Consider the following 27,202-nt stretch of genomic DNA (forward strand, 5'->3'; position numbering starts at 1 on the left):
ATCAATGCTTTTGTATGTTTACTATTGAAAAAGAGTGTCTTTCACGTATATTTTGTACAAACCTCGCTCTACTAATAGTTTTTTTTTTGTTGTTTTTGTACTCACGGCCCCAGTTATCTATACTCTGTTTCACCTTATGTTGTACCGCAGCGAAGGCTAGAAGTGCGAGCTCATAGCGTTGGCAGCTGCCCTTAATGCACGAGAGCTTGAGCCGCCAAGATGTGCCCCAGAGCAAGAAGCTCGCGCTTTAAGACTGTACTGCGGTGCATCACAAGGTGAAATAGAGTATAGTAGGCCTCGTCGTCCCGCTGCTCGCCTGTTCGTATCGTCTGCTTCGGCACTTCGGTTTTCCTCCTCTGGATTTTCCTTACAATTATAGTTATCTAGCTTTTACTTCTCTGCCTTATATTTTATCATCCTTTACTAGTGTATTGCTAACTGGTTTTTGTACATATATATTTCTGTATCACACTCTCGAGTCGTGCGATATGTCGAACGACGAAGGAGCGTCCTCGACTAGGAAGGCGTCGCCGCCCTTCCATTGGAGCGTTGAGGCGACCTGGGCGCTGATACGACTTTGGGAGGAGCGGCTGGAGGACTTCCGACGCGTGCGATGAAACTCCAGCGCGAGCACGACGTCGAACCGAACAGGGCAAAAGCGTAGCAGAAGCACGGGAGGAGCGGGAGCTCCGACCAACGTTAGGACTACAACTGCGTGAGCGGGGAACGCTCAGGGTTGCCGCTAATTGCAAAAAAAAAACCAACAAAAAAAAAACACTTTGCTTAGGCTTAAAGTAAACGTTGTTAAAATCACTGGACTAAACTCGCCATATTTTTATAAATAATTTGTTTGCTAAAAAAAATTTAAAAAATTATTTATTTTGCAAAAATATTATTTTTGGGGTGTGAAGGTGATTTATGCGTTTGAACGAGTTACGAGAATTCAATTGCTATAAACATCGTCTAAATGATATTTACTTACGCTGTCTGGCACGGCAGAACTTAAAGGTCATTTGAAAATCCTAAAGGCCTTTGGCGTAAAGGTCCTTTAGGTGCCCGTCTGACAGAGGTATAAGATACTCTTGAGGGGGGGACACACATCACGGCGAATGCTGCGACGCGATCCGCCAGATGTAGTTCTATTGGGTCGCGTCCCAGTATCTATTCCGACAGCGTCTCCGCCGGCCAGACGACGCAGGTAAAAAAACAATAAAAAAAAAAACGAAAAAGTGTTTCGTTGCTATGCACCTCTGCGTGTACGCGTTCCACTTGGTGCGTCTGCTCTGACCTTGACGGACGCTGGCTTGAGCACCTCGCCATAGAACTCATCACTTGAAAGTGCTCGTGAAACATTTCATATTGCAGTTGAGGCATGAAACTAGGGCCAAAGACAAAAATCTGTCTAAGCAACGCCCGTAGTGCACGTAGCAAGTTCTACGTAGCACAAGCATGAAAACAACCTTAAAAATAAATATGTATCCCATAAAGCAGCATTGTAAACCGGGCCCATGACAGGCGACCCCTAGCCGATCGTCGAAAAGTCATCTGGTGGCACCGGTTACATTCGTGGCGACGAAAGTACTCTTTCTGGCAAGTGCCACGCGTTCAGTGTCAACAGCAATCTTTCTTACACCCCACTCTTGTTTCATTGCATGTTGTTCTTACCGTGGTAGTTAAATTAATTATATTGTGGCTATAGGCCGTGAATCTCATCTTGCTTCCGAACCGTCTTCATCAAGAGTTCGTGCTTGTAATCAACTCGCCTGTCGGCGAAGCTTTTTTCTTTATAGTACGTTGAAATAGTTTAAAGGGTTACATGCTTTTATCTCATAATTTGTGTCAATAAGACGTACAATGTGCTGCTTCACTGTAGCTTTTATGCTGCATTCACAATGGCGTTCTAATCGCAACCGTGAAGTGAATTTGCTTGTTTTATCATCAAATTCGTTTGAAACTGCACCGAATCTTTAAGCAACCACGTTCGCAACCGATTCACGATCGCGGTTCAACCGCCAGTGTGAATGAGGCATTAGGACGGTTCCACGCAACGTCTTTTCCCATCCGGTAAACTACGTTCCGTCATATTGATGAACAGCGTCTGCGACTTTCGTTATTTGTTTATGCACGGACGCTTAGGAATGCAAAGCCCAAGTTCGTCTGCTTTTTGCACAGGGATGGCGATGATGTCAGAACGCCAAGATCTTATTGGCTGAAAAAAAAATTGTGGGTATATCTTAAGGCATATAACACTGAGGTCTACACGCTATCTTTTCAATCAAAACCAATCAGAGCTCGGCGTTATTTTGACGCCAGCGCAACTCCTGCGCAAGAAGGAGACGACTTGCTCTCTGCATTGGCGTCGTTTTGGGTGCCGATGAAACGCTAAATCATGGCGAGTGGCTTCGTCTAGGACAGAACTTAGTAGCTACGCTCGTGGACGTATTTGGGCCGCATAAACCCAAATTTATTTCGATGCGTTTTTATTCAGAGTCGCCCCAACGGCGTCTCTATATATTTAGGCTTCAATGACTGCTGCCGGGTCGGCTTCTCGATCGCCGGTTGGTCTCAAGTCTGAATAAAGACCCGCATGTATAAAAATTCAGAGGCCGGTTATGCTCTATTGTGTTGCCAACTACTCCTGAAAACGCTGTCGATCATGACAGCAAAAGCTATAAAGACCTGTAAAACATTGCCTCCGCGCAAAGACATGCAGACGGCAAAAGTTCATCAATTTGGCGTTCGGTAGAATATTGAGCTGGAATTGTGTCACTGAAACCGCCATATTACTCTGCCCTCCATCCCTCTGCGAAATGAAAGTGCGAAGCTCACCTGATAAAGTCCAGAAGCACCTGACGGGTTCTCCTCATGGCCCCCGTTCTAGTGAAGGGCAGGCTGGCTTCAAGTCGGCTTAGCCATTGGGGTTTGCATTCGATTATCGAGTCGAAATGAAGTAACTCCGAAAATTTGTCGACGTGTTTGACAAGGTTCCCGCGCTTCGGGTCGTTTAAAACACATTTGTTTCCAAACAAAAAAAGACTGGTAACGTTGAGCGTGCTTGAAAGGATGAACTCGAAAACCGGAACAGCACGTTCTTTGGCTCCTTCTATTTTGTTGATAAGGTTCAACAATTCCTCCTGTAATATAAGAAGTAATTATTGCTGTGTTGCATTGCAACACGTCTACGAATGCTGCTAAGATTGCTTCGACCAGAACTGACTGGCACCGAAATTCGGCAGCCCGCGATGCCAACGTCAAATTGCCTAGAAGTGCACACACGAGCCGATGAATTTAGAAAACGATAAAGTATAATAACCTATTTCAGGAATGTGTTATTCGCACCTCAATTTTCATTTACCTGGCAGCGTTCTAAAGGTGCGCAGTAAAGGCCTGTTCACACACTTGCTAGTGATTATGACCCTGTGCACTGAAGCATGTTAAAATCCTTAACAACGAGAACATACTGGCACCACCTATTAAAGCTGTGAAAAAGTTGGCAGTACCATACATTTCCTATTTTTCGCGTATCATTCTTTCTTTTTTTTTTTTGTCTTGAAAGAAATGTTGCCGCTGTTGTGAACGACAATTTCCTTTAGGTAGTACATACATTTGATGTCACAAAAACCGCAAACTCTTCGCTCTAGTGAACCGTAGTTCGAGTGTAACGGCAAAAAGGGCGCAATTCGTGATAGCTCCAAGCTATCAAAAATGGTGCCAGCTCAAACATGGCCTGGTGGAAGGCTGTTTAACAAACAAAAAGTCGTTTGGAGCATTGGCGACGAAAGATCCAACATAGGCCACACTAATTCCCCCTGCCCCCCGCCCTATGCAAGACCTGTGTACGATATATTAAACTCACCGGACACAAACGGAACAGCTAGTTCATCATCATAAACCTGATCATCGGAACATTCATTTCATAGCCGTGTTCTTTATCCGATCTTTAAATTTTTTTTATCATTTCCAAGCAATTATAGTAAAGAAAATACCCGTAATAGGTTCACGATTATTAAACTTTAAAAATATTGTCCGCGTTTTTTTTTAAATTTAGAAGTCCTGTATGCGTGCAATGCACTCTTTAGGAGCTATTGTTTCATTTGTTAGGTATACATTAAACAGTCGTTCCAAGAGTAAAGTCCCTTTGTTTTTATATATATTTTGGAAACTGAATTGATGCGACGTGACCAGGGAGTGGGAGGAGAAGGGACACATGGAACGGGGGGGGGGGGGGGGGGGGGGGGGAGAGGAAACTAAAGGATTGTGATGTGAGAGAAGAGGAAGGAGAGGGAAGAAAGAAGAGAGGAATTCAGAAACTGAATTGTTGGTTCACATGACCAAGGGAGGGGAGGAATGGAAGGGAGTGCCCCGTAGAATGGGGGATAGCTTGGTTGAGAGGTCGGGTGAAGGGTAGGGAGAGGAGAGGGAGGGGAAGGGACAGAATGGTAGAACATATAATGGTACACTTACACCTGAGAATAAATCCGCTGCCGCGGGAGCGGATCCGCGCCCGGCGGCAGCGGCGACGAGCGGGTTGCGTTTAGATCTAATTCCTTCGAGCAGCGGCGGCGGCGCCGGCTGCGGAAGCTGTTCTCGTAACATCCCGTCGAATATGACGAAAAGGCTCGAGAGTTCCCACCTCAACTGTCTTTCCCGGGCGTTGCTGCTCCCCAATCTCTCTGTTCTTGGCTCGACAGGTAGGCGTGAGCTTCTCGTTGACGCTGCATCCCATACAGAAAAAAAAAAAAGAAAAAACAGCGCGAAGCTGATGGATGATTACGTAGACGAAAAAGAGGAATTTGCAAGGATTCTTCTCTCGTCTTCCCTGTTTGCGATGGAGAAAGCGGAGCAGCGACCGCCGAAAAAGCAGCGTTGCCGTCAGCGGTCGTGGGTTCGCCCATGCTTACGAGATCGAGAAAGGACGGGACAACCAATTTGCCTCCTTCCTCGTCTTCGCTCGTATGCCAGTGACGCTTCGCCATGCCAGCGACGCTGGGTGTCTTCGATGCCGTCGACGCCATTGCCGAAAACAAACAGGAAGAACACGTACTCGTGACGTCGGCAGCGTCGTGCTGCGCAAGAACGTCGCTTCCGGTCGGCGAAACGCCTTGTTCGGCGGCAGAAATAGGTCCTGGACCTATTCGGCTCTGCGCCGCGTTTTCCGCCCAGCGTTTCGCCCCAGCAGCAAAAGCTGGGCGGATTCGCTTGCGGATCCGCAAGTGTAAACGTACCATAAGAGAGAAGAGGCACGGGGAGGGGGAAAGGGAAGGGCAACGGATGAGAGAGAATTGGTGTGCCACCTGACGTATAGTTCGCAGCTGAATTTAGTAGATAAACGAATTCTCCGTACAGGTCACGCGACATCAGGCTATGTGAGGTCGATTACCTCCTCTAAATTTATCGGGGACACTGGACGAATATTTAGGTCACGTGGCATCAATATTTCCGCGTCATTTAGCGAGAAAACTGAATGGGTATATAGGTCACGTCAAGATGGTTTTCCCCATTAAATTTAGCGGGGAATCTGAAGAGGTGTTTTACGTCACAAGAGGTGGATTTTCCCTCTAAAATTAGCGGGAAAACGGATTTGACGTCATGGGACGACAATTTTTTCACTTGATGTATTTTTCACGTGAGCGTAAGTCACGTGATGTCAATTTGCCCGCTAAATGTTGCCCGAAATGCAGGCATGCGCGGGCAATCTTTTGGGATTGAATGGTTCCGTTAAAATGCATTTCATTTAAAAGTGAGTAGAGTAAGCCATAGGCTTCCCGTTATTTTTTAAAAGAAAATTGAAGGTTGTATTTATGTTTTTTGTTTTTTTTTTGTAATACAGGTGTATTACGGTGATCTGTCTCGAATAAACGTTAAAAACCGGTTGGAAGTCAACGGTTGCTTATCAGTGTTTTGGTTGCGTGTTTTTGCAACCGACAGACGCTTATCTGTGTTTTTCGGTTAGAACCAAAAAAAATCTACTACCTAATCATAAGTACCTTGATATTCTCCTCCATCGGTGTTTTTCCGAAGCCCAGATCTCGGAGCACTCGGAGACTGAAATTTCTATTCTCCGTCCACGCTTCACCGTTGAGATTAGCCATACCTGAAATAAAAGAAGTGCGCGACATGCGTGGTTACGTTTGCTAAATATATTTTGTGACGATCAACCTTATTCGTCCTCAACGAACCACAATTTCAATTCTGAAAATCCGGCAACTTACAAGTAAGTTGTTTCCACTTCATAACTTTTCATTTACCAAAACCTTGTAGTACTTGTAATTTTTATACTGCGCAACCTTTGGTATGAATGGATCGCAGTCATATTTCGCAACAAGAGGGACCTTGATATTCGACAGGTTATCGCGTATTTGCCAAAGAATGGCTTTATACGTCATTAGGACCGGCCGTATGGTGTTTTTCATACTCAAATGTTTACATTCGTGAAGATTGTATTTAATTACACATAATCTCATCATAAATCGCACCAGGCTTCAGAAACGTTCGGTTGAAATATTTCGCAATTATACTGGCGTAGTTGCACAACCAGTATGAAGGTCTCTGCTGTTTTTGCCAAAAGCTTACCTCGTTCAAAGTAAGGCAGCGTTAGAGGGTTTGATTCTTATCAGTTTGTAGTTGAGTTGGCAAGGGTCAGTTAAAAGTTGGAAAATTGTGTAACCACCAGCTTCTTCTTTACGTTGTACCCGTGTCCCAAATAGTGGCCAGGCGCTCTAAATCGGCCGCAAAAATCGGTTTCTTAACCTATCGCGTTCCGATTTTGTACAGCGTCGGCAACAGGTGGTGCATCTTTTTAATAAAATTCTCAGAGCGAACTTACGTGAGAAAAAAGTAAAAAAAAAAGAAAAAGGCTTAACTCGTGAAGAAAGGTAAAAACGCAGGCGAGCTGTGAATGATAACCATAGTAACCCTGCAACGTAGGAAAATAAAATAAAAAAAAAAACAGACAGAACAACGAAGTCTCTAACACAGCTGTGTTAGAGACTTTGTTGTTCTGTCCGTTTTTTATTTTTTTATTTTTCCTACATCTCAGGGTTACAAGGGAAGGCTTAACTCCTATGGAAACGCAGCGAAGCCACCGGTCTTCAAACCATAGGGCGTCCTATGGTTTGAAGCAGACTTGTACGTAATCCGTTACAAGTAACGAAATTACTTGTAATCCCTTACATTAATCAGTAATTTTGTAGCGAAATAATTACATATTTTCTAGAGTAATTTTAAAGTAATTACCTTACATTTTTGACGTAACGGATTCCTTGTAATTCGTTACATTTTTTTTGGTCAGAATTCCAACCCCCCCCCCCCCCCACCCCCATTCTAAATAAAGGTTTATTTCTTCTTTTTTTTTTCATTTTTGTAAAGTCGAGCGCAGTGACACTGTCCCGCGAATCGACCAGCGCAAAGGAAGGCTTGGCACTCTTCAGTTCCGCAAAGCCTTTTTTTTTTTTTTGCAACACCAAGCCGCTGAATTTATATTTTTTTATACCCTAACATCAATGTCAAAAAATCCAAATGAACAATTCTACAAAAAAAAAAAAGGGGGGGGCAAGTAATTTCCGCTTTTTTTTTAGTCCCTTTGTTTTTTCTTTGCGATCGAAGATGGGGAGAGGAGGACACCAAGTGATTGTGCGCCTCTCCGAGAAGCTCGAAGCGGTAAGTGCACTGAAAAGAATTAACAATGTCCTTCTCAGATATAGTGACTAAGACCATTTTCAAAATTTCACAACAGGAGACAACGCTCCGTCTACCCTACCCTTTTTGTGAGTTAGCTTTTTTGCGAGCATTTAGAAAATGGCAGTAGTCTTCCTTTCTTCTTCTTCCTGTTTTGCCCCAGCAGGATGCATCTTATCTCAAGCAGATATTTTTACAAATAAAACAATGGTGGCTGACGTAGACTTGATATTCTGGGCTTGAGGAGAGAGTGAAATTCGTGAGTGCGGCCATAGCGCGGTTTACTCAGTACTCTACCCTTTGCTGCCTGCATCAGCGGACGTCAATCTGGAGAACACTGGAGAAGCTGCAGTCGGTTCGTGCTCCGTGCGTTTTTGAACGGCACCAAGAAAGGTACACACGGCAAACGTGCGTTTACATTTCCTTGTTTTAACTGACGTTGTAATTAATTTATTCACTAACGTTTCAAATGAGGTTCTAACTGTTCAGAACCACAGGAAGAAGAATATCGAGCCAAACCTTATATATTATTTAATTATTTAATTATCACCTTACTGTTACAACTTACAACTATGTTTTGCTATTGATGACGTATACAGCTTCGCGATTTAGAGAATGGAGAATTTTAGTAGATCGGTTCGATGACTCCAATAAAAATATCCGATACTTCGCCGCCGTCTTTGCGTATGAATCATATCGTTATCGGGTATAGTTATCGCGAATATCGGATGTATCGGAAGGATCTACTAAATCTCTCGAATAGCAGGCAACGGCTGCAACGACGAAGCTTTGCTCTACACTCGAGGTAAATAGTACTTCCCTTCCTTCGCTGAAAAAGCTCAATGCAGAGCATGAACCATTCGTGAGGAACAATATGGCACACCCATCCAGTGCCTTAGCTCAAATGGTGTTCAGCGTAGCAATCGACATCTTTAGTAAGACATAATGCAAAATGCCTGACGAGACATTCGAGAGCCAGGTGTTGGCAAGAATAACCCTCTTCCCTTTGTTTCTTACTTGAGGACAATAATGTTAAAAGTAACGCCACGAAAGTAACGAATTACTTTTTGGAGTAACGGTCAGTTACTTTCATGGGAGGGTAATTGTAATTAAAATAAATTACAATTTAACCTTGAGTAATTGTAAATGTAATTCCTTACTTTTTTTCAGTAACGTGTACAAGTCTGGTTTGAAGACTGGTGACTTCTCTGCATTTCATAGGAGTTAAGCCTTTTTCCTTTTTTTTCTTTTTCCTCTTTTTCCGAATTTCATAGAAAAAATGCAACACCTGTGGCCAGCGTTGTAGAAAATCGGAACGCGATAGGTTAAGAAACTGCATTCTACGGTCGATTTAAAGAGTCTGGCCGCTATTTGAGACACGCGGGATATGCATCGGTTAATATAATTAACGGCCAGGTGCATCATATGAATCCAATTGTTTATACTGAAGGTTCACATTGTCGTAACTTGACACTCGCCTAGTAAGTGTCGGTAACTTTCGGAAAGCACGTTTGCGGGAGCTACAAACCACAAGTCACACGCAAATATCACTTTCAGACGAGTGTCTCTACACGACACTAATTTCGAAGAAATGTCCATTTATCTACGTCGATTGCAACCTGGAACACAACATGTTTATTGGCTCTACCAACATACGACAGTCTTGAAGCCCTAACCCGTGGCTTGGCCATATAAACCATTCTGTTTCGGACGAGGAACATAGAGTCATATATGTCTAATACCTCTAAAGAGAGGTTGTGATTTTAGTGCTCTTATATTTTGCACACATACCATTCAAAAGCTTTGATTAAAATGTGCTAAGCTGAAGTTCTTACTTTTATTTACCAGGGCCGTTGCGTACACGCGGTGTGCTTAGAACGCCAATGGTAATTGCGCAAAGCGAATAGCGATGGAGGTCACTTTCAAAACGCCAAGCACTTCTACACAACCGGGGGGTTAATTAATCATTTTATAACTCGCACCCTCTAATAGCTCAAACTGAGCATAGCAGCACTGGTGGTCACGTACCCATGGTGCCCTGTGTAACTTCATAAAATATAGTTTGCCGAGGTTTGCTGCGTTCATCTTCGGCGCAGTAGAATTGTCTGATGAGCGCCCAGTCATTCAGGATGACTATATTAGCTGTTGCAGTCTTCACCCTAAGAAAGAGAAAGGGTTTCCTACGTCAAAACAAAGTATTATTAAAAGTACCCTTAAACATAAAATAAAATGTCCACCATATTTCGAGACAACAAGAAACATGGGCTTGTGTGAGCTCTCAACGTCGATAACTTGAAATTAGACCACAGCGATATCTATTGAAGCCCGCAGAATCTTTCTGCGCCGTCTAATAAGATATTGCAACTGCAGTGTTAATGATGGCTTTATAAATAATTGAAACGTTGATGTATTTCTAAAGTAACTTTTTATGCACGGCCCACTATGGCTCTTCTTTGAGACGCTATTTCTTTTCGCTATATATTGTCACGAATGACAACTGATGAGGCGATTATAACTGAAGAAACTAAATGTTTAGGGAGGCGAACTTGTGCCCAGAACGAGAAGGAAACAGAAGATAACAGAAGAGCGTCGCGGGCGTCGATGGCGGCGGAACAGCAGGATCGTACGCTGGGGCAAGACTGACTCTTCTCGCCATGCGGAGTCTCTTATGTACCCTTGTGGGTTTCTAGAACATTCGGCGCAGAACTTTGGGCACGTATAACATTTGGAACTCGATCTGACGAGAATGTTCTCGAACCTACGCGAATGCTAAGTTGAAAGAATAAATAAAAGCACATTCCGCTGGTTGGAATCGAACCTAGACCTTCCGCGTGAGAGTCAAGCCCGCTAACCATTCGGCCACGCACGCGCTCGCTCGGCAACACGCGTGCCAATATGTCTCTCTGAAGAGTGTCTTTTTTTTCATTTTGCGCACGTAAGAGTGAACGTCTTCGATTTCGACAACATAATTAGCCTGTTTATTACGAAGGGAAACTTGCCCAACTCATACTGCGTTCACCTGCCTAACACAGCTTATAGCCGCGTAGTTGCATCATTTACATTTAACGCGTGTCAACGACTGCCATTTTATCTGGAATACAATGGCGCCTAGAAATAAAATCGAATGCTGTCTGTTATACAGGTTTTATCAACTGAAGTGTGCCAAGCTAAAAACAAATGCTGGTGCAGGCTACGCACGTTGCACCATACAGCATTATTGTCAGCCACATTGAGCAAGCTAAGAAGAATATTGTTTTTCTAAAATGGCTAATTAACACATATTAATTAGCAGGCGTTTAAACGCTCTACAACCTGCTCTGCAACCTTTCTGTTGAAGGGTTTGTTCACAAAAGTAATATTTAGTTAGCCAATTATGTTGTGTTCATAACCAGTAGAACAAACACACTGCAAAAAATAATTGACTTGCTCAATAAGACTACGAAGAATATTGCACTCATTCTACACGTGTAGAGCGCGCCAGCTTAAAGACTTCGTACAATTTAGCGAAAACAACCTGCATAAGTTAAAACGATCTTTACATTCTTATTTAACGAAATTATTCACGGTTTTTACTAGGTTTCATCTTCTGGTTAAATGAAACATGGACTTCGGTGAATTTCTTGTACTTAAATAAGGAAGAATACCTGCCTAGTCTCCCGTATTTCCCGGGGGACTCCTGGATTTCGACCAATTTGTATGGTTGTACGATTGACAGAAAAATCTTCCGGAAATCGCAAATCACACCCACCCGCCTTTACCCGCACTTAAACAAGGAGTTGTTACCTTCGTAACAAACAGCTGCAATGATAGCGACGCCCAGATGTATCTCGCTAGCATAAGCAGTGCAATATAAATGTAGAGAAGTTATCATCAAATAAATTTTTGTCCAAATTTCTCTTTTAAAAAATCCCCCCCTTCCCGATTCTCCTGGATTTGGTTTCTCCGAACTTGCCAGATATGAAGAAGACACCAATAGGAAATACCTCCAAAAATAATGTCTACACTAAATGTCGCTATATCCCCATTCAGATGTATATACATCTGCTTAATAGTCAAGAATTTAACATCCTACAGAACTTAATGTCAGTAATTTTGGTCAGTAACGGTATAGTTTGGCGAAGGAGCAAGATAACTTAAGACTGCCAATTTTGAAGACGTAACTTACAGGATACTTGATTTTAATCTGAACGCATTATTTTAAGGTGGTGAGAGTTGCACGGGTAGCTTCTTCGCAACGTAATTATCAAATTTAGCGGATAATAGACGAGGGAAAACCCGTCGCGGTAAGTCGACAATTTACCTAAAATTGGTCCTAGGTTTAATTAAGCGTTGTCCTATCCTCATCTCATTTAAAATTGGTGAATAAGCCTTTTTTTCAATATTCAGTTTTAGGAGTGATGTTGTAATTGCGGTATTGATGGCAGTAAGGGCTAGAAACTATCTCAGTTAAAACAGTCTTCGAGATGCCATCGGGTTTCAAAATAGTCATCGATCAATTCTCGCGTTTTTATTTCCCCATTTTGGAACTGAACGTTGAAAAAGCGCCGAAATTTCAATCCATAACGACACATAGAAGTGGGATGTAAACATATCTTGATTACATTTTGAGCATCACACGAGCGTGACAATGCCGGATGCGCCGACGTTGCGCTTCCCACAAAATGGCGAAGCACCAGAAAGGGATACTTAACATTTTCATAAATTATTAATTAGGGATGGGCACTTAGTCGGTTGACGTGCTGAATTATCGATTGATGGTTTTATCCCGATTGATTTGTTACCGGTCAATCGGTTACATTTTGACTAACACAAAAAAAAGAAAGAAAAATGCAACGCTTTCACCACGCAGACGTGGAGGAGGGCACCTGCAGGAAGGCAATCTTTAGTTGAGATTTTTACCTAAAGTAAACTTTAGGGGCGAAATTTGTAACTCCCAACAATTGAAGAAGTTTATACGAGTCCAAGGCCACTTCAACGCCCTGCTGTGGGGTCCGTTTAGCGCAGAAGGGACTGTTGTGAACAATCAAGGGAGTTCTCTATTGCCCGAGAATATCAACGGACTTCTTCAGTTCTGCGGCTGAAGTAATAATTTCTGAGTGTGGGCGTTTTCTTCTTTGACCGCTCTCAACTACACTTCAAGGTTCATTTAAAATTCAGAATTGCACAGTGCGCCGTTTATCAAACTTCCAGCAGAAAGCGACATATAATTTTGGCTTTCTAAAAAAAAAAAAAATGGCATGCGAATGAACGAATTCCATTCATTAATTATTTAATCGATAAAAAAATGGCGATTATTCATGTTAAACATTTTAATTGACGCCCGGTCCTAATTACTATAGGCTAGGCTAGGAAAACGTTTAGCGCCGGAGAGTCCGACGCCATTGTTGCTATTGTCACCGACAGAATAAAAGATATGCGCGGGGCGCGGCGACTTCGGCGCACCTCGTTTCTCCTCCGCAGTTAATGAAATCGCTATATTAGCCGACAAGAACGCAGTAGGGCGAATCACGAGTGGAGGAGCGGGGACATAAACCATGAGTATTTTAACGTGAAACGTTCCTTGGCTATAGTTGTTCCGTATTTTGTGAAGCCTCTACCCGTGACGTCACACAACGTCATCACGTGACGTCATTTTTTCCGGTAAATTTAGCAGGGAAATCGAGGTCACGTGGCTTCGTGTCACGTGAACTATACACCAAAATCCGTTTCCCCCCGCTACATTTAGCGGAAAAATTTACATCATGTGACATGGTCGCGCGAATACGCAAATCCAGTTTCTCGCAAGATTTAGCTGTAAAACTGACGTCGCCTGACTCTCAACACAAATTCAGTATCTCCGCTCAATCTAGTGGGGAAAATGACGTCCCATGACTTTGTGTGACGGCACCTATAAACAAATTCAGTTTCCCCTCTAGATTTAGCGGGAAAAATGACGTCACGTGACCTCAACACGAATTCGGTTTCCCGCTAAATTTCGTGGGCAAAACGATGTCACATGACTTCATGTCACGTTACCTAACACAAAGTAAGTTTCGCCGCTAAATTTTGTGGAAAAATTGACGTCACGTAACTGACCTATAGACTTTTTCGTATTAATAGTTACCTGACCGGTGGACAGAGTGCGCTGACACACGCGAAGCGACGAAGGTACAATAAGGTGGAACATTTATCAGAAGCAGAAGCGAGCCAACTAGCTTGTACAGGAGAAAATGAGTCAAGTTAACTTGGACACTGTGAGAGACATAAATTCAAGTGGTAAAGATGCATCCTGTAAGTTCTGGAGATACCTCTGAACTCTCAATGGAGAAAATCAGCGACCAACCATTCTTGACGAGGGCGCAGGACTGCCCACGGAGAGACTGGGATGAAACCTTACAGGTCACATGATAGGACTGCTCTCGCTTCCGAGAGCAGTACTACTGCAAGATCCCCGACCCCAGCTGAGTGAAGGCTGTACACCGGACAATATTGACAGTATGTCGATCGGCAGCGTGTCAGTGCTTCGCGCGCTGGCTCGCATCAAGAGCAATATCGCCCAGGGATTAGACGAGATTCCAGCAATCGTCCTCACAGTCCGGGGGAAAGATTCTAGAGATCAACCCGCTGAAATATTCTATGACATTGTCTCTGGAACGGAAGCCAGTCCGTGCGACTGGACGCACGGGAAAGTCGTTATGGTTCCGAAAAGAGGCTGCGACCCTCAGTACTTCAAAGGCTGTAGACCACTAACCGTGACTAACATACTATATAGGACTTTCGCCAACATTATGAAAGAGCGCATGACCGCATGGGCGAAGGGGGTGGAACTTGTTACGGAACTTCAAGAGGGCTTTCATGGGTGAAGTCGATTAGAAGATTGAATCTTTACTCTCACACAATTTATCGAAGCGGTCAGAAAAGAAAACCGGAGTCTCGTATCTTGTTTCCTGGACATTGCAAAGGCGTATGACAGCGTTCTTCGAGCTCGGCTTATTTGCCAGCTAAAACAGCTAAACAGCCACCTAGATTGGACCGCGGTCATGCGGTCATCTACGGCCTATACCATGGCAATATTGTTAGGGCACAGCTAGATGCGGCTAACTTTGAAGATGTCCTGGTGCGAGGGGACTACGCCAGGGACGCCCGCTCTCTCCTTTGTTGCACATGTTGTATGTAGCCGTCCTAGAGAAGCAACTCACCCGATCGGGACTTGTCTTCTCGCCGGCTCACCTAGAGCACAGAGACAGTATTAAATGGGTACTTCTGTGACTGACTTACGCCGATAATGTTGTTCTGACTGCGCCATCAGTGTGCGATATGCAACAGCTGCTTGACATATACACCAAGAAGGCTACATAGCTTGGTTGGAAATTTAACAGCAGCAAGTCAGCAGTTATGGGGTTTGAGGGACCACACGAGACAACACTTGTTACTCTTCGACTCGGAGGGAACAGTGTCATAATATTTCACTCGTACAAGTACTTGGGCAACAAGCTGTCAAAGACCTAAGACTATTTGCAAATGCATCACACACACCTCCACCAAGCATCCATTCGAGGAACGAACATCCTCCGAAAACGCAACTTGGGGTGTTGTAACAGGTTTATTGTGTCTAGAGAACTGTGGAAGGCGGTAGTAGTACTAAGAGTGACATTTGCCAATTCTATGGTGTATGTCCCAGCAGATATACGCGCCCATATGGAGCGTCGGCAAAGAGAGATGGGGCTTCAGGCTCTGAGCGGCCATGGGGCAGTTGCAAATAAGACCGTCCAGGCTGACTTGGACTGGTGCTTCTTCGATGCCCGGGAGGCGAACAGCAAAATAGAATACGATGAACGGCTTCGCCATGTGTACAGCTGCCGTTGGGCCAAGAGACTTTGCACGCACACCCATTTAACTGGATTGCGAACCCTCTGGCAGAAGCGTCTCTATCGACTGGAACGCTAGTATGAATATTTTTCTAACCCTGCACAAGCATCGACGGCGAAAGACTGGGAGTCAGAGGTCCGAAAAAATGTTCGTGACCAAGAAACCAAGCCGCGTCTCCAAGACGCCCAAACCAAGTCGACGCTGTATGAGTACGTGATGCATAAGCAGACCATCACTTGGGAGACCCGGCTGTATTACAACAGCCTAGTCAGTCGCCTGCTGTTTGAAGCAAGAGCGGGGGCTCTCCGGAAGTGGCTTTACAAGCGGTGGTTCGACAACACTGTGACCACGAGTGTGTGCAGGTCGTGCGGGGCTATTGACGAAACGGTGGCAGGCATTGTTCTAGATTGTGCGAGTCTCCAGCCTACTCGGCCACAGGACAACGGATCAAAACCTGGGACCCCCTTGACGCTCGCTAAGGCATTGGACTTCCTTATACCAACAGGGAAACCACAGCAACTCGACGAAACAAGGCGGGGAGAAGATGCAGACAGGCCTGCTACAAAGTCGAACGTGATCCCCAGCGGTGTGCACAAAACTGCTGTAGAGTCGACCAAAAAAAGGCTCGAGGACTGGTGTAAAATGTGTACAACAGGAGCCATTAAGACCCAATGGGTCCCAGGCTTGGGCACGAAATCAGTTTGAGCCCGCCAGTTTCAAAGGGAAAAAGCCGCACAGTCATCACCATCATCATCAACATTACCATAACGTAGCTTCAATGGACCTATTGCTATATTATCCAAGCATCAAGTAGAATGCAGAAATTGATGTTCCACGCGCCGCACGTGCTGGCCTCAGCAGTAGTAACTTTTCTTAAGCAAATACCTAAAACAAATGGCATAATGCACGTGCGTTTGTGAACGCTTTATTTTGATTATTTACTTCGAATGTTTTATACGGGAAGGCTTGCGCGTGTGGAACGTGGAGCACATATCTCTGCATTCTTCTTCATGCTTAGGTAATATAGAAAATGGTCTATTTTGTTGGTTTCGATTTGAGCCGGTTCGCCGCTCAGTTGGTGTGTTAAGTCTTTTTCGCTTAGTTTTGTAATATAAATGTATCCCTCGTGGTACAGAACCAATGACGCAGGAGTAATGAACAACCTTGAGAACAACGAAGTAGTTATGAGCTTAAATTCGAAACGTTTTTACCTTTATCTGATCATGTTTATTTAGTTATTTATTTTAAAATACTGCCAATTCCTTAGGGATGATGCTGGCAAAGGATTGCGAACGTCTACGGCCGTACTGGACGTGCTCGCTGATACTAGTTTCTATAAAAATAAACTAATGAAGAGACTAATGCTTGGAGGCACGCTAATAAAGCAGGTCGACGACACCAACGTCTTGTGAAAATTGGCGACCGAAAAGCTCGCGTAATGCAAAAAAAAAAGTGTTAGTGCTTTATTGTTTTTTTAAGTAAATTAAATACTCGAGATATGTTTTGATGGCCCATCCTAAGCCGAGTAGGAATTTTTTTCAACTATCTGCCCTGCCAAACTATTCATTAGCAGCATTTCACAATGATGACTACAGAAAGCTATTTGTTATACGGATATTTCCTCGTGACGTATTGAGGATTGGATATGAAGGACAAACCCGTCAACTGAAGTCCGATGTCTGTCTTCCGTATAATTTGCGAAATAAAATGACTGGCGCAAGAGAACTGACCTACAGCAAGCTTAGCTCAAGCCAAATTCCAGGCACCACTTCATGAATTTGTGTAAAGAAATCTTCATTTCTTTGAACAGATGCGAGTTCTACTTTCAGCGGTGTCGAGAGTAAATCTTGCATCGTCAGCGCTGCACTCGAGTGATTTCCATGCAGACGGCTTCTTTTCGGCGTCACATATTGCATGCTTCAAGCGCCATTCTCAGGCACTCACAGGCTTTCTTTGGCACGGTTTGCACCCGTGGAGCGAACCCTCTGTGTCCAAGTAAATTAATTGAATTGGATATCTTAAGGCTCTCTAATGACTGCAGACATAACACCGAACACAATGCATAGTCTCCTTAAATTCATAAATAAACAGATCAAGTGATTGTTTATACCGCAAAATGATTCCCCCCATAATCAAAAGCAACTCTTTTGGATTTGTTATGAAGGCAGAGCATTAATGCTTTCAAGAATTACAGGTAGTGATTTACTTTAGTTAACTATATTTGCCTTCTTTGAGATAATAAATCTGTGATTGTAAATATACAGTGCGCTTCTTAATGCGCCACTAAAATTTAGCCACTATCACTAAAGCAAATTGCAGCTGTCATAAATAATTGGCCTCTAAAACCCCGTCTGTATTTGAGACATCTACATACTCAATGTGCGCCAGTGCTAGCGCTGATCCCTTTCCTCACACGTATCCGGTACGCCGACGGTGGAAATAGCCATAATCTCTTATCAAATTCAGTTCAGAAGTTGTGCACATAATGATGGCATGCAGTTAGGTAGTAAAAATAAGTATGAGACAAAACGTCGCAAAGCAAGACAAAAAATTGCCGTAAAACACGACGAAAGGAACGAATACAACGTCTTCGCCAATACGCGGAGGGGAGAGAGGAGCGACTATTTGAAGTTACCTTGTGGCGGCCACATCACGCGATTCCAAGATGGCAGCGCCCATGCCATGGAGGGTGGCAAGATCTTACGCAAATTAAATTTTCTCGCTAGATTTAGAGGGAAAATAGACGTCACGTGACCTACACATAGATTCAGTACCCGCTACCCCGCCATTACCTATACTCTGTAAACACAAGCCGACCCGACGGGAAAAGTCCCTGAATCAACGAGTCAGTGGGGTGGAGAGGATCGGAGAGACCTGGAGGCACAGCTCGAGAAGGAACGCCTGGAGGTTACTGCCGTTTGTGACGCGAGAACGTTACAAAGAACCCAACACAATCGCGAGAAATTCGCCATGATAATGAAATTAAATGGAAATGTGCAAGCGAGCTCAAAAATAACTTACGGAAATAATCGCTCAAGAGGACAAAGAGGACAAAAAAACAAACGAAAATATTTAGTCACAGCTAGACGAGTGGCGCGCGACCGAACAGGACCAGACTTATTTTTTCGGTCGCGCACCGGTCATCTAGCGATGCTTGGAGATTTGTTTGCCCTCCGTACTCCTTGTTGCCCTTATTCAGTGATCATTTTCGTCAATTTGCCGTACAATCTTAAGACTATCGGTATCATTAGCGGCAGATAGAGTCCGTTGGTGTTGCGTGTCATTACCCATGAGCAAGAGGCGCGGTGTCGATTGCACTTCTGACTTGTCACGGCAATGCGATTGGCGCTTGTCTCATGGTGGCGTGCTCCACCGACGCACGCACGGTCGCCACCTTGTTTCGGTTGGGTGGCGTAATTTCTGGGATGCGTAGGCAATATCGTCGCTCTGGCCCTGGACCTAGAACTTTTTTTTTATTCTTCAGTGGTTTTTTTCTTCTCTCCTTCTCCTCTTCACCAGTACGCAAGGCCGGCTCCATTTCCCGCGTCAGAATCGCCGCCAGCGTGCCATGAAGCGTCTCACAAAGAGCGCTCGACGCTAGCACGCGGCATCGCCAAGACGGACGCGTCTGCCACTATGAGGCGACTCACGTGAAGCTGGTGGGGATAGTGGCCACGAGGGTGCCGGACATGGGTCCGCCGGGGCCAAGTAGAGAATACGAAGAGGACGGCACTGGGAGAGCTCGGTCAGCGGGCTCGGGGATAGTCGGCGACGGCACGGTAAAGGACAAGGCGCTGCCTCCAGATTGTCCAGCTGTGAGACAGTAGATCCTTCGTACCATGCGTTGTATGATCTTCTTCTAGGCGGTCGAGGCGGGGCCTGATCGGGCGGTGGTTAAAGTGGACACCCCCCAAGCTTCAGTGTGTTTTCCGCTTGGGTAGGGTCTCGGATTCACTAATGTTGACGCCGTGCAAAGGCCTCGTCCTTATCTGGTACTGGCATAAGTCGACGTGGGCCGAAAGCTATAATCCACTTGTCGAAGCGGATTGCTGAGCCGTAACAACACACACACATATATATATATATATATATATATATATATATATTTTTTTTTTTGTCCTTTGTTGTCTACAAGTCTGATGTTGGGGATCTGTAGGTGGCTGGAAAATGGCCGTATATAGCCCGGCGAAGCAGCTATCTGAAGCCAAACGGGGCTAGCTCAATGTAGTACGGTGCAAACTAGTCCGAGAAGCTCACGCGGTTTCTTTTTTGCCTCAAATGTGCAGGGGATGCAGGTTTCCTAGGTCTTAAGCCGTCTTCAACGCTGGAAGCGGCAGTTGGCAGGGGTGGTTGCGTCCGCTCCTCGCTGAGTTAGGTCTAAGGGATGTCGCTCCGCAAGGTGCTCACTGGATGCGAAGAAACGGCATAAAATCCTCGAAGAAGACACTTATTGCCGAAGAAAGCAGGGTGGGCTCTGTAGGTCCTCCGTACTCAATGCGAAGTCCGCGGAAATATCCGTGTTTCGCCCATAAACCCCGCACTGGACGGATCTCGTGAGAAACACTTGCGCTCCAATCGCCGGCTAGGATCGAACTTTACACGTCATTATGAACGGAGGTTCCAGTACTCTTTGGACGTCCAGTTTTGAAATCATTCAACAAAAACGCGAAAACGGATTGATGAGCAGCTGAAAGACCCGTTGGCATTCCCAAAACGGTTAAAATCTGTTCAGCCTCCAATCAAAACTACCGTCAAGACAGCAACTGCAACATCACATTTAAATATTGCCTATATTTTATTGCGTTTTTTTTATTTCGCCTTTTGATCGATATATGGGTGGGTTTTTGTAAATAATACACGTTATACACTGACATCCACGAGCAATATTAAAGCTGTTATTTAAAAGACTATGGATAATATGTCAGCTTGGTGTGTCGGTTATTATGTCATCTAGTGTACGCCAAACCTGGTAAACACATGGTAGAAACAGCACGCATGTTGCTCTAAATTGTTCTCTTTTTTAATATGTCCGAAATCATATTGAACGCCATGTATATACCAGGTGTTATCAGAAAGTTCCGGGAATGATTTTGTAACGTAAAAAGAGAGGGCTGCACAGTGATGCGCGCGCAACGGCCGAAAGAGAGGCCCTTCGTGTCTCGTCACCCCAAAGGGCGTCGCTCAGTGAACATTCCGAGCTGCGCTCGACGACGTTTGTTACCACGCGCACGGGCACAATGGCGATTTCACCATAGACTGCAAACCAGAGTGAGAGCGAATATCAGTTTGGCGTAAAACTAGGCAAATAAAAGAACTTTGAAATAAGTCAGCGGGCTTGTGTCGAAAACCAGTAAATTTTGCGAGGTGTTTTAAGTGGCACTCGATCTTAAGAAACGGCGAAACATCGCTGGAAGTCTGACAGTGGTAAGGCGACCTTACCCGCCTCTCCTTGACTTCAGTGACGTTCTACCATTCTTGAGGTGCGAGTGCCACTGAAAACCATCTCGCACTCCTTACTAATATTTGACATAAGCCATCTGTCATTCCAGAGGTCTCTGTTTTATATCTGCCGTGTTTGACGTAAAAATTATGTTCGCTCTTGCTTTGGTTTCCAGTCTATGGAACGGTTCCCATTATGCTCGTGCACGTGGTAAAACAAACTCGTGTAGCGCAGTTCTAAATGTTCATAGAGCCACGCCCTTTGGCATAATGATGCAGGAAACTCCCTGCCTTCGACTGCTACGCGCGCATCACCGCGCTGCCCTCACTTTTTACGCTACAAGATCAGTCCCGGAATTTTTCTTTTAACACACCTCGTAAAAAGTGTTCAGCAAAAATCCAACATTTATTTGAACTCACCTGAAAACGGGTCCGTAGATTTTGCAGTATTCCTTACATTTTCGATACAAAGAATTGTTGCTTCTCAGAGACAAGTTACCCCATAGCGGAAGGCTCGAAGGACCAGGGGGATGCTTCGATTTGTGGAGCCGTGTACCACCAAAGAACCAGTAAATAAGCAACGCCACCACCATTGTCCCAGCAGTGTGAAGCCATGAAGTGTACTCTGGGATCTAAGGGCCGAAAATTCAAAAGAGAACATGAGACAACTATAAGTTATTCAGTCGAAGACATTTTTTGAAGACTTCCGCGGTAAGTTGCATTGAATGATATTTCGGCAGGCAATTTGTATAAACCGCAACCAATTCAATCCATGTGATAAGCAGCATACTAGGCATTTGGAGGTACTACCGTATCATATTAATTTGCACTTTATTCCTTTATGTCTTACTGTAGCTAACTTAGAAATCGGTTGATATGTCCACCATCTTCACACACTCCGGCTTGAGCCAAATGCGATTGGTGCGTCGTGCCCACTTCTGAACATTTTCTTTCAGCTCATCAGTAGCCGCCAAATGGCGTATTCGCGAGAATTCGTTTATAGCCCCAGACAGGTTATAAGCTCTGGGGGACAGATCAAGCCCCAATGCGCGTCCAAGCGCCCGACAGGGCGCACGACGCACCAGAAAGGGGGCCGAACCCAACCATGCTTCGGCCAATCACTGCCTCACGCGAACGCACGCGACGTTGTGATTGACCAATCCAGATGCCCGGCCTGGAACCAGCAGGGCATTTGAACGTGTATGTATATGTCCCAGCGTGGCCCGTGGTTATCACTTAAATTAAGTAAAGAAAAAAAAAAAACCTCTGCGGGAACGTTATTCTGTGGTAAGTAATGAGCTCGAAGTTGCTGTCTACATCTTTCGCGATACACGTCTTAAAAGTGGTTTTGGCACAGACGGGAAAGATCGTCACACAGGTGGCTCAAGCGCTTTCATCTCAAGGAGGACTATGTGAAGAAGGTGGACATTTCTACCGATCTCTAAGTGGCCGCTATTAGCCACAGAAATAAAGTGCAAATCAAGATGGTACCTATCGTAACTTCGATGAAAACAGAAAGGCTCTTGCACTCCAGGCACTGTTTTCACAGCGAATATAAGAAACGAAGAGATTAAGGCGCGTTAACACACACTTGATGTATCTTAAAATATCTTATGGCGTGATAACACACTGATGCCACCTTTGGGTAAGCGCAGAGAACTTGACAGTCCAGTACATTTCCTGTTTGTCGCGCATCATTTTTTTTTTTTCAGAACTTGAAAAACACTTGTCAACTTTATAAACGACTATTCCTTGTAGGCGGTACGTACATTTGATCTCGCAAACACCGCAAAGTCTTCGCTACAGTGAAATGTAGTTCGAGGATCACCACATAAGTGGCGCCAGCATGCCAGCGTGTTATATTGTCGTAAGAAATTTTCAGATGTTTTAAGGCATACGATCCTAAAGAGTGAAAAGTGTGTGAATGGGCTTTTCGTTACTTTGAAAGCAATTGAGGAGAAGCACTCGCTTTCAGTCAGAAACTACGTTTAGCTTATGGACACAGGAGTTTATCTATGTTCCCTGGAACAGACTTTGACACGTTACTAAAAGAAAAAGTAAGAAATTCCATTTACAACCACCCAATACTAAATCGTAACCAATTTCCCTTAAGATTACGCTTCCATAAACGTAAGTGACCGTTACTTAAAAGGTAGTCTGTTACTTTCCCGCTGTTGCTTTAACTTTACGTCCTAGGGCAAACAAAAAATAGAATGTCGATAAGCAATCAAAAACTCATGTAGCGCGTGTTGGCCGTACCCACGGTGGCCGTACCACAGCTCCGTGTTATTTAGCTCGATGTCAGGTGAGGCAAAGGCAGCGCAGCGTCCTTTTTCTGCAACAGCCAACGACAGTCGAGTAGGGAATCTACTATTTAACATTGTCAGCAAAGAAATTTAAAAAGGTGACGTCAGCTATTGTTTTGTTTTCTTTAATATTAATAATAATAAAAAGAAAACCGCATCTCCACGTGGTGAATGATGTTGATTGGGGCGAAACTCTGGTGGTGCTTGTTTGCGTAAACGCTGAGCCGCAGCATGCCGAATCTTTTATTCGTTTTCATCCATGTCACGCTGCGGTCAAATGCTCAAATGCTTATATAACCACGTTCCATACCACACATTCTATTTTTGACATGAATGAAAATGAACGAAAGGCTCGACATGCTCCGGCTCAGCGTCTACGCAGACAAGCACCACCAGAGCTTCGCCCCAATCAACATCATTCACCACGTGGAGATGCGGTTTTTTGTGTTTTTTTGCCTTACACGAGCACCTGACGCCGGACATCGGACGGACATACGGACAACGCTAGCCCCTTTCGCCCCTAATAATGTTGGTGTTAATTGTGTCTTCCAAAGCAGCCAGCGACCTTTTTGTTGAGACACGAGGAAAACACTGAGACGAAGACTATAAACAAGGAAGGGAAATCAACGGGTAAAAAGGCCTAAAAAGCGACACACGAAGGCAATAACACAAAATAAGCGAAGACAAACATTAGTGCCGATGAATACACGTCCAGTCTGTCCACAAGAGTACATTTGAATTTGAGAATGTGGACACTGCCAGAACCCGGGTTTTCTAAGTGCAGGTTGCAAAGTAAATCCGGTAAACTTATCCTTAAAAAAAAAAAAAAAAAAAAAAAAACAGTTTTCACTTGGTGTTTGATACTCAAGATTTTTTTTTTTGTTCGTGAATGAAAACAGAAATTCACGGGTTTACAACCATTCCCTTAGCTAAAAAAGTAAAGAATTTACTTTACAATTACCTTGAAAAATATGCAAATATCTTACAAAATTACCGATAAATGTAGCGGATTACAAGAATTTCGCTATTTGGAACGGATTATCTATACTTCGTCTCATCCTACGATGGACTAAAGGTGAAAGCCACGGGCCGCCAGGTCCAATCACGTTCCACGCTAAACTATGACATGCCTAACGTTGATTAAGATTGGACAAAAATGCTCCGAATCCAAAAACGCTGCGTCATTTCTGTAGTTTCGACACTGCAAAGAGCCAGTACGTCGTGGCTTTCTTTGCAATGTAAAATTGTTGAGTCACTCATTGCTCCCTCCGAACCACTGTCCGCCCGTTCCCATCAATGATCGGAGACGCGGGCACCGATACGTGCACCGAAGCGAAATACCACACAATGTCTAAGTTGCTCGTGATTGGATCTGGCGGTTCGTAGCTTCTGCCTTTAGTCCATCGTAGGGTGAGACGAAGTATACAAGTCTTGTCTGGATGCAGGACATGTGAAAAGCGGTTAGGGGAAGGCAAGGGGCGAAACGTTACCGTTTGTGAAAACTAGATTATCCGTGCATAAATGCCAGTCCGTTGAGTTCGGAGCACGAGTAGTTTTAATTCTCGTTTTGATAACGTTAAAAATATTTGAAGTAGTTGTTTGATCCACATTTTCCGCAATTTGATTGTATGGTCCATTAATATTTTCTGATAAACCACCCCGGTAATAAGCTACGCATAAAAAAGCGTTGTTTATGTTCAAATATCAGTGTGACATCTTTTCGTGCACCTCTATATTTTTCATATAATTAATAAATTTTTTTTCTAAAAGCAAGTAACGCCTCTCATTTCTTTGTGCTCAGTATTTAATTTTTAATTGAAAAATTTAGCTTATTCTAAGCTTCTCGAGAAATTAAGGGCGTTAAAAAACAGAAGCAAAGGTTTTTTTGTTTTTTTTTAACAGCCTGGATGGAAAAAGGATTTCATAAAATAAACTTACAACAACAAAATGCTTTTTAGATTTATATTTACTGCACGAAACGAATGTGAAGTTGTCGCCCGCGGAAAAGAGGCAGCTAGCAGTCAGGTGACTGCTCACTGGTCACGTGGTGCTTGCGCTCTATCGGGAGCTTTCTATGGGCTCTAAAGTTTACTTTGGAATCTTCTCTTTTTGTTGCACGTTTTTTTTTTAACAAAATATTTTGATGTTTAATAAACAACACGTATCAGAAAATTCACTAAATGACAGAAAGAATAAAACATGGGCTGCGTTTACGTGGATGCGACCGTAGCGCATCGAATCGAGTTAGCGCACTGCACTGTATCCACTTTAACCCCTGCGTTTACATGGATTCGAATCGTCCGGTGGCGACACCTCACGTCGAATAATTAGCACCCCACGCGACCTGTCGAAAAAAAAAAGGGGGGGGGGGGGGGGGTTAGTGAAGTCCATCGGCGACGACACGGTCCGGACGGTGGCACAAGGCGTAGGGGGGAGTTTGAAGGTCATCTTAGCCTTTCGCCCCTTCCTCCTTCCCCCGTCCTGCCGACACTCGATTCGATTCGCTAGAGTTTACATGGAGGTCTCGACTCGGTTTGAGAATCTCGAACCAACTTCTTCAAACGGATCGGATCAGACTCGATTCGATGCGTTTGCAAGCGAATCGAAGCGTTCACATGGGACGATTCGATACGCTAACTGGATTCGATTCGCTACTGTCCTATCCGTGTAAACATAGCCATAAGCCTACGTTTACATGGATGCGACAGCAGCGCATCAGATCCAGTAAGTGAATCGGACCCACTTCAACCACTGCGTTTACATGGATTCAGATTAACCAGTAGCGGCACCTCGTATCGAATGATCACAACGCAAACCTCGTAACCTTTCGATTGCTTCTGAGGTTTCCAGTTTGCCTAACGTGGCGGAAGTTGCAATGGAGCTCGCAGCGGCACTTCGGAGCAGCGAAGATGGCTGACAGAGCAGCGGTGCTGGCGCTCTGTTTGGTGTTTCAGCAACTTTATTTTGTTTCGCTCTGTCGGAATATCATCATCATCGCCACCGCCGTCATCATCATCGCCACAGCCGCCGGGTGACCCTGGACTCTGCCCGCCGCTTCCGCGCGCGGACCCCCTCTCCACCAGATCGCGACCGGACACGGCACGACTCACACGTACCTGTATTGATATGCTAATATAAACCTACGCAGTTCAATCAATCTTATCTCGACCACGACATAGTGGCAGCGGTGCTAGCGTAGCAATTCAGCGGCTACAATTCCCCACTCATCCAAAGTGATGCCATGGCCCAGTCCGAGCAGCAACCAGAAGCAACGGCTCCAACGCCAGCCTTCAACCCCTTTGTCGTCGCTCTTCCAGAGAAGCTAGACTTCCGCCGTCCAGACGACTGGCAGCCCTGGATCACGCGATGGGATCGCTACCGAGTCATCTCGGGACTCAGCAAGCAAGACAGCGCTGCTCAGGTAAATACTCTCCTGTACGCCATGGGACGCGAAGCGGAGGACGTTCTAGCCTCTCTCAAGCTCAGTGACGAACAAAAGCTCGACTACGACTGCGTGAAGAATGCCTTTGAAAAGAATTTTCTTCCACGGCGAAACATCATATACGAACGCGCTACGTTCAACCGCCGAAAGCAAGAAAGTCACGAGATAGTCGAAAGCTTCGTTACCGACCTCTTCAAGCTGCCAGAGAGATGCCAATATGGCGCCTTGAACGACGAGCTCAGCCGGGACCAACTCGTGGTAGGCCTCCTCGATACGGATCTCAGCGAGAAGCTACAACTCGACTCCGCGCTCACCCTCGAGACCGCGGTGGCTGCCGCGCGAAACTCCGAAGCGGTGAAGCAACAACACAAAGAAATGCGAGGTACGCAAGGTCAACACGGCGCCGCCGTCGACGAACTGAGCTCTCCGCACGCAGAAAAAAAAAACTGGAGCAAGAAAACAACGCCGACGGCTCGTCTAAAAAAAGGCA

The 27,202-nt window shown here is 44.7% G+C and overlaps 1 protein-coding gene across 2 annotated transcripts in view; it reads right to left on the minus strand.

Moving 5' to 3' along the window:
* Positions 1–27,202, minus strand: part of LOC8051969 (cytochrome P450 2C31-like) — an 83,951-nt gene that overhangs the window by 21,179 nt on the left and 35,570 nt on the right. Inside the window, exons 2-5 of one of the 2 annotated variants that reach the window (XM_029995633.4) lie at positions 21,385–21,596; positions 9,706–9,836; positions 5,988–6,094; positions 2,830–3,134 (exon numbers count right to left, since the gene is read on the minus strand). In XM_029995633.4, coding sequence (XP_029851493.3) covers positions 2,830–3,134; positions 5,988–6,094; positions 9,706–9,836; positions 21,385–21,596 — 755 coding nt within the window. The remainder of the gene's footprint in view (positions 1–2,829; positions 3,135–5,987; positions 6,095–9,705; positions 9,837–21,384; positions 21,597–27,202) is intronic. The other variant, XM_040504721.2, reaches the window with a different exon arrangement.

This window comes from Ixodes scapularis, unplaced genomic scaffold (genome assembly GCF_016920785.2).
Source record: "Ixodes scapularis isolate PalLabHiFi unplaced genomic scaffold, ASM1692078v2 PGA_scaffold1__304_contigs__length_218370807, whole genome shotgun sequence".
NCBI classification, from domain to species: domain Eukaryota; kingdom Metazoa; phylum Arthropoda; class Arachnida; order Ixodida; family Ixodidae; genus Ixodes; species Ixodes scapularis.